The sequence below is a fragment of the Puntigrus tetrazona genome, unplaced genomic scaffold, assembly GCF_018831695.1.
Source record: "Puntigrus tetrazona isolate hp1 unplaced genomic scaffold, ASM1883169v1 S000000456, whole genome shotgun sequence".
Classification (NCBI taxonomy): domain Eukaryota; kingdom Metazoa; phylum Chordata; class Actinopteri; order Cypriniformes; family Cyprinidae; genus Puntigrus; species Puntigrus tetrazona.
In genome coordinates, this window is record NW_025048098.1 from 459660 (window position 1) to 467500 (window position 7841).

Sequence of the window (7841 nt, forward strand, 5' to 3'; positions counted from 1 at the left end):
TTGGCATTCGATAAACCTACAAAATAGGACAATAGTAAAATAGAAATAAAATATAATTTTATAATAACATTTCAAGTTGACCAAAACCTTTCATTGAAGTTGTTCTCAATTAATTGCAGCCAAAATAAATGTACAGTTTACATATACTTTTATGACGTATATATAAATACAATCATGCACGTATGAGAAAATATTTGTTATTAAATATTTGTATTATATAATTGATATATATTAAGACTGAAATATTTTCAAATATGCAGTATATATATATATATATATATATATATATATATATATATATATGTGTGTGTATGTGTGTGTGTGTGTGTGTACACATTATCTAAACAAAAAACTTATTTTAGATGACTAATTGCGATTAATCGTTTGACAGCCTTAATTTATAATTCCTCATGACTTTTCTGCATCTCGGCACTTTTTTCAACGAGCTCACCGTAATGCATTCTATGAAGCATACATGCTGTTTTGCATCAAGCAATCTATAATGCAGCATAATGTTGCAAACCTACCTTTCATGTCGAGAGCCCACCTATGACGCTTTGAAAGGCACAGAAAGTGCGTTTCTCGCCAACTAACTGAAAGTGTTTTTATGACTACAACTTAATCGACAGCAGATGCATCTTTACAGCGACCTCCGTTCGCACGTAATCACTCTTGCTTTGTTGGAAGTGACATGAAAATCTTTACGTACCAAAGACGGCATTCTGCAGCGCGGATAACCTGCTGTGGAAGAACACGAGCGAGAAACGCGCCGCCGTTCACAGTTCGCACAGTGCACATAATTATTTGTGATTAAAGCCGATCCGACAGCCTCATTAAAACACCCGAAACCAGAGTCATTTAGTGCACAAACCCAGTGTGAAAGCAAGTCTGAAAGTGAAATTCGAAAGAACTTCAATGGTATTACCAGCTTATTTCCAGCTTTGCCAAGTAATCGGGCAGCGGGATTCTTCGGCACATATGCTGCAGCTTGGATAACGAAAAAGCATCAAAAATGAGACATCAGCAATGAGAGATGCATATATCTTTATTGTACAAATTACAAAATCCGTACAAGATCTTCCCTTCAGCTCATTTTAATGGTTTCCTCTGGAGCAAGGCAGATGCATCTCTCTAGCTGCTGTGGCCCTGCAGTGCTTCTGCCATGAAGAGTTTTCCAAGGTTCTGTGAGGTGAACTCCTTAATGTTCTGACAGTAGTTGTTGATTTGCCCTTGTGAAGAAGCAGAAGGAAACAAATTAATTATATACAACAAGAGCCAGCGATATTGATTATTTAACTGGAGCGACTATTTACACCCAAGAGCAAACAGCACCGGCCACACAGCAATGGTCTAGAGAAGACAGACGAACCACAAGAAAACCAGAGTTTGATGTCAAGGACGTTCAGCAGTTCCCAGACCTGGTCCATGCATTTAACCCTCTGGTGCTCCTTGCTCATTTTGGACTAAAACAGTTTTTTTGTTTGTTTGTTTGTTTGGCACTTGCTATTTGATCACACACACAACGATTAGACATCGACATGTTTTAAAAAATTGAATGGTCCTCAGAAACCAGTAACAGCTATGTAAACATGACAGGATTCTTTCAGCTGGAAGAGGGCGGGGTCTTACAGATTAAAGGGGCAGTATGTAATATTGAAATTGTGGCTTGAATCAGCCTGAAAAGCACATTTCAGAGTAGAATTACTGGCTATAGCATTATTTTTCAGAGAAATAGCTATGTAAACATAACATGATTCCTAAATATCTATATTAGAAGAGTCAAAAACCTACAGCACCTTTAAGTGTGTGCTTGAAAGTGGAAATGTAAATTTTATGTCAATTCCCAAAAAGATATGACGGCGCTAAAACTTTTTTTTTTATTGTTGCACAGATTCACTAAATATACAAAATATACATAATGCATAAAAAAACATTATTAAACTAAAATATAGCACATTTTGTTTAATCAAAATAAAGGTCATTTTTCACAAATCTGATAGAAATGGTTCAGGTCTTGAAGTCTCAAAATGAGCTCATTCTATAACTGTGTGTGGAGTAAAGAGAACAAGCAAGGTTTCTGCATTTATAAACAGTTTTTGCAAATTCTCAAATGTCAAGGTAATGGTATTTAATTAGCTAACAGATGTGGTTTTGTGATAATTGTGAGAATGACTTGTGAGTAACGGCCTTGGTGCCTCAGCTGGAAGGGGATAAAAATTTCAAACAAACCAATAATTTTACGTACTGCATGCCATTGTGGAGTCATGAGGTTTCATAGTTGTATAAGTTCCAGATAATTATGATATATATATATATATATATATATATATATATATATATATATATATATATATATATATATATATATATAGTTCAGCCCTGACTACATTGGACAAAATTAAACTTAATTAAATAAGATTAATCATGTTGATGGGGGCAAAAAAAAACTATTGACAAGCTTAGTACTTAATCATCCTCTTCAGAGATGATGGCTGTCCAATACAAGAGGCCAAATCTAACTGCGACTTCATCGGGATAAGAACATGGTGTGAAGATTTAAGGCCTGCAGTTATTCCCATTCCCATTTAAACAGATCCATTCATTGCTGAATTGATCAATTCATAGATCGATTCTTTTAGACGGAGTACTATAAATTCCCATTGCCCTGGAGAACGTGCTGGAAGAAAAAGGCGTTTAACTGAGGGTGAACAGCAGCCATTGACCCCCCGGGTACCTGCGATGAGGAGCGTGTCCATGCGAGCCGGCGCCTGCGGAGGTTTGAACATCTTGCTGATGTCTTCTTCTGGTAACGGAGGCTCTCCACGACTCTGCCGCTGGGCGTTTTCCTGCTGCCTCCTCTGGAGATACTAGAGGAAGAGAGGAGAAAATGAGCTAAAGAGAAACTCGAAACTTTTCACAGAAGAACTTGGAGTGACCCAAGCAGCATCAACAAGACAAAAGGTTTACAAAGACGGAAACCGAACCAGAATGGGAAAAAAGGAAAGGAGGATTGCAATTCCCAACAACACCGCTGGCATAAAACAGCCACATCGCTGGCGGGTTCAGGGTGTCATTTGAAGAGCAAGTCTGATCGTCCCCCAAGAATACAGATGCAGGTCTGGGCATCAGGACGCTCGAGGATCACTGCATGCTGTGACGCCGTGTACTGCAAGCTTCAGGAAAACTTACTCAAGCTTGAGTTAGAGGGTATAGACGTCAAAAGAACAGAATCTCTGACCGCTGACGATTTTGGTTAAGTCGTTTTTCCACATATGCATATACGCACGAGAATAAATGGAGAAATTGAGAAAAAGAAACTATCAGAGAAATATGACAACAAAAAAAAATCAAAGAGAAATAGAAAATAGAATAAAAATCGCGATTAAAAATTAAAAGGGTGCAATTAAGAAAAACGAGAAACTAACAAGCACCAAAAACTTCAAAAGCAAAATAAAATGCTAAAGGAAATAAAATAAATGTAGAGAGAAATAAAGCAGTTTAAAACAATAATGACAACGAAATAAAAAAAAAACTGCAGAGTGTAATAAAAAGGACATTAAAAAGGATAATTAATAAAATAAACATTATCTGAAAAATAAAAAGCAAAACAAATTGCAAAACAAATGATATGAAGCAGCTGTGTGTTAAATCCACAGGTTTATGCATCCCCACACTGTTACCGTGACAGACCACCCACCGCCGACAGTACAGCAGTGTCATTACTTCAATGTACACCTCCAGGCAGGCTGATCTGACATATCCCAAACAGCTCCACGAGTCCTCCGTTTGCCCCAGTTTTGTCAAGCTCGACCATTCAGGGTTTTTTTTTTAAAGGTGCAGTAGATCAAATTTTAATATATGGTATATTCACGGAAAAAAGACAAGTGGAATTCATATCCTATTCGAGTTGGTGCGACTTATGTCACCGTTGAGGATACCGGGCATTTTTGTTGAAATTAGGCATATGATTTAGGAATGCAAACTGCCAACACAGCGGCAATTCTCTTTGATATTAAATGGTGATTGATGCGGGTCATTTGGTTTATATGGTTCACCCGGGGCCCGGCGCGCGCGGGGCTGTGTGGAGGCGGAGACAGGAAGGATATGATCGATGACAACAGTAATTACGGCAGATTTCAGCGTGCTTGATATAGGAGCCGTTGTGGCGACCTGATCGTGACCAAGCCGCTGAGGTCTGGCCTCATTTATGGTGCCGTTTGAGGGCACCCTTTAAATTTCTTTGAAAGGATCAAGCATCCTGTCAAACAGGAAGTGCTAATGGTCTAATAAACACTGAAGTCTCGCTGGAGAAGCGTCCCCCTGATTGCAGAGAGTGTTTTGTTCTGGAAGAAAGCCGTGTTTTTCAAAGTGCTAATGAGGCGAGCGCAACAGGCGAAAGGCGTGGAGAAAAAATTCAATATTGCACAAAAATAAAATAATTTGCACGCCGCAAAGCCACTTTCAAATTCAACCAAGAGTTCATTTGAAAGGAGAGGTTTAGCAGGTGCTCTTTTCAATATAATGAAAGCGAACAAGAAAAAAAAACACTTTAAATTGATCATTTTTTAGCAGCATTATCTTAGTATTAAGTGCAGACTATTATAGTACCTATTAATATTTTAATTAGCTTTTACTTTTGTATTTTCATGTTTTAGTGTTTTAATGTGCATTTTTACTGGTCTTTATTAAATCAAATATTTCCATTTAGCTATATACGTCGTATATTTAAGGTTTTTCCTTTTTGGTCATTTTAACGCATTAACATTTACTTAATTTATCTAGAATGATGTCTAAGGTTGTCCAGCTACAAAACTGGAAACGCATAAAAGTACACATACATTTTATTGTATTGATCATTTTATAGAGAAATAAGTGTTATTATGTATATACTATTGTAGCATTTATCATGTTACAATGTTACAATAAACAAAGAAGAGAAAGAATAATAAACTCGTAATAAAGGAAATGCATGGCTTGCCTTTCTTTTGAGGAAATCGGTTTAAACATTCACTTGTTGATGCTTGTACGGCAAAAATATTAACATTTTGGACTGTTCCAAATTACTGAATGGCTTAATCACTAATTTTTTATTAAACGTAGAGACTGTCTGTGTAATCAAATTTAAGTGTCCCCAACTAAGCGAGCCAGAGGCGACAGCGGCAAAGAAAACAAAACCGTGACAGAATGGAGAAGAAAAAAAACAGGCTCAGTTGGGGGCCAGTTCTCCTCTGGTTTAAGACTTGACAATATAATGCAAGTTCTACAGAACGTTTATGCGTTTTTCTTATTTTTAGAGCCTCGTTAAGTTCATATGGAAAACAGTGGCTTGGATATTCTACGAAATACCTTCGACTGGATTTCTCACACACACAGTCAAGCGAATGGGTCATTTTTACACATGAACTATTTCTAAGTGCTTTTGTATTTTTTCCCCCTCAAGCATTTCCTACTAACTAACATTTTGCACTGAGCCCCTTTCTAACATCTGTAGTCTTTGTTCAGTGCTGAATGCCATCAGATTTACTATAAAGTAAAAGCAAGCTCTCCTGGGTAGAGAACTGAAACAGAAACTAACTTTGACAAATGTGCGACCATTCCAGTCGTTTCTGTCATATTCATAGCGTGACAACATGTTATCATGGAGCGACTTGAAAAATAGGGTTCGGTGTTATCTGATTTCAAGGGTGGCCTCTCTTTAAATGATCCTGCTGTACTTACATAAGGTCAGATATAACACGACTCCACACAAAATGAACCCAGAAGCGTCTGGTACTATTTCACGCTCCTCTTTCTGTTTTCAGGTGGTGCTCAGAACTCATGTTTACAAAATGCCTGCAATGCAAAAACCTGAAAATGTCAAGGGCGTTTTGGCCCATTTGTCAGCCTGGCGAAATGGATAAAATTATGAATCTGAAGCGGGTAAGAATTGTAAATTAGACGGCTCTCCTGAACCCTAAATAACCATCTATTGACCGGTTTTATCTCAGCCAGATAGCGACGTCAGCCATTTACGGCACAGGTCATTCCTAGCACGCAGCACATTTTAATGTCCCCATCATATATATGTATTGGATCAAATATGAAATCACAATGTCAAAGATGAAAATAAAATGAGTTTTCATTGGCAATAAATCGCATAAGTGAACATAGGTAGACTTTAAAAATTGTAATCATTTCACTAAATTGTTTAATTTTTAGTTCTACACTTCTAACATAAACCTAAATTATAAAGAAACATTTCAATTAGAACAGTTTTAAACTAAATTTTCTTATGATTAATGTATTATTTGTGTAGTGTTGGATAGCAGTGTTAGTTTTGCTTCGATATGCTGTAAGTATCTGAAAGTAACTGAAAATAAGTTTTAGTAATTATATGCTTCAGGTTTATTTAGTAATTTTAATCCTTTTAAAAACTTTTAAGTTAGTAATTGAGGCAACATTTGTAACATTTAGATTTTATTTCAGTTCTAAGAATTTCATCATCCTCTTAGAAGGTGTCTATTTTGGAGGGGAAAAAAATATTACAAATGCTTTTAAATTGTGTGTTTATGCATTATCAGTAACGGTTTATGCATCTGAGCTTGACCATACCATATCTCTGGTTCTTAAATTACTGCATAAACTTTCACAAATTCGTATGCGTGATGCAGACTTCCTCTTGAACCAACTAACTCTTTTCTCAATCTTGGTTGGTTTTACTTTCACAAATATCGATTTCGAGAAGAAGATCTCGAACGCTGACTGCATTCAATGTCATTTGATTCAGGAGTACGTGTGCATCCAACCAATCAACCTCTTCTGGACCCGCGCTTTTTCACATTTCAGCCCCTCTTAAACGACAGCTCGGGCTGAAACGGCGTTGCAGTGTGCGCTTTACAAAGCCAATTTAAGAGAGCAGATGAAGAGAAAAAGCAAACGTACCTGCTGCTTCTGCTGCTGTTGTTTGGTGAGGTTGCGGCAGTACGTATTGTACTTGACGATTTCTTGGCTCATGTCGTCCATGCGGTCCATCAGCAGCTGAAGGCTCTTTTCCAGGTGGTTACTATGGCAACAGATTGACAGATAGTTTAGTCAAACAAAGTTTGCGTAATAAACGGATGACTGCACATCAAAGCGTAATTGCTCCACAGTGATCATCTACTCAATTAAAAACCCAAGATGACAGTAGCATGATGTGCCTGATAAGGACGACTATCTGCTCTGAATTTACATGCATGAGGGAGACGTCTAATTGTAGCATGTGCCGATTTATGAGGGGCCACAGGATCTAACTTTCACCTGATAGATCGGCTCCGTTCCAAACCATATTAAACTGCCTACGTAGGCAGCATATCAGAAGGCTTTGCCAACGCAAAATCTGTTCCAAGTGCTACATATGTTGCTTTTGGACAAACTCGAAACAATTGCATGCCGCCTCCATCAAGAAAGCAATCCCTAGTTGTTATACCACCAAACCTGAGTTCTTCATGAGAAAAGCATTATTTGTATGTCGCTCAAAAGTAGAGTGTGCAGGGGTGCAATTTCAGTAAGAACGCTATCTATGTAGGCAGTATGCAGCAAAGGCAGCTCACCGGGGTTTGGAACGGAGCCATTCTACCTCGTACTGTAATTCCCAGAAAGCCGGGTGAATTGCTTTATTAATCAAGATTAGGCTTTCGAAGACACAGTCATTTCCATTTTTATCTGGGGATAACGTGCAATCACAGAGCCCTTCCGAGAACATTTTGGAGCACTACGAAAAAGATGACAACAACCACTGAAAACACTTTGAAGATAGTAGAACCTAGATTTAAAAGTTAAATTGATGCACTGTGAAACGATTATAATTTTAAAATGGTAAG

General features: G+C 37.6%; 1 protein-coding gene across 1 annotated transcript in view; it reads right to left on the reverse strand.

The window, feature by feature from the left end:
- Positions 1-1027: 1027 nt before the first annotated feature.
- eif3ha (eukaryotic translation initiation factor 3, subunit H, a) overlaps positions 1028-7841 on the reverse strand; it is a 47582-nt gene continuing 40768 nt past the window's right edge. The window contains exons 6-8 of the mRNA XM_043231851.1: positions 6922-7042; positions 2735-2867; positions 1028-1229 (exon numbers count right to left, since the gene is read on the reverse strand). Of these exons, the coding sequence (XP_043087786.1) occupies positions 1132-1229; positions 2735-2867; positions 6922-7042 (352 nt within the window). The 3' untranslated portion in view covers positions 1028-1131. The remainder of the gene's footprint in view (positions 1230-2734; positions 2868-6921; positions 7043-7841) is intronic.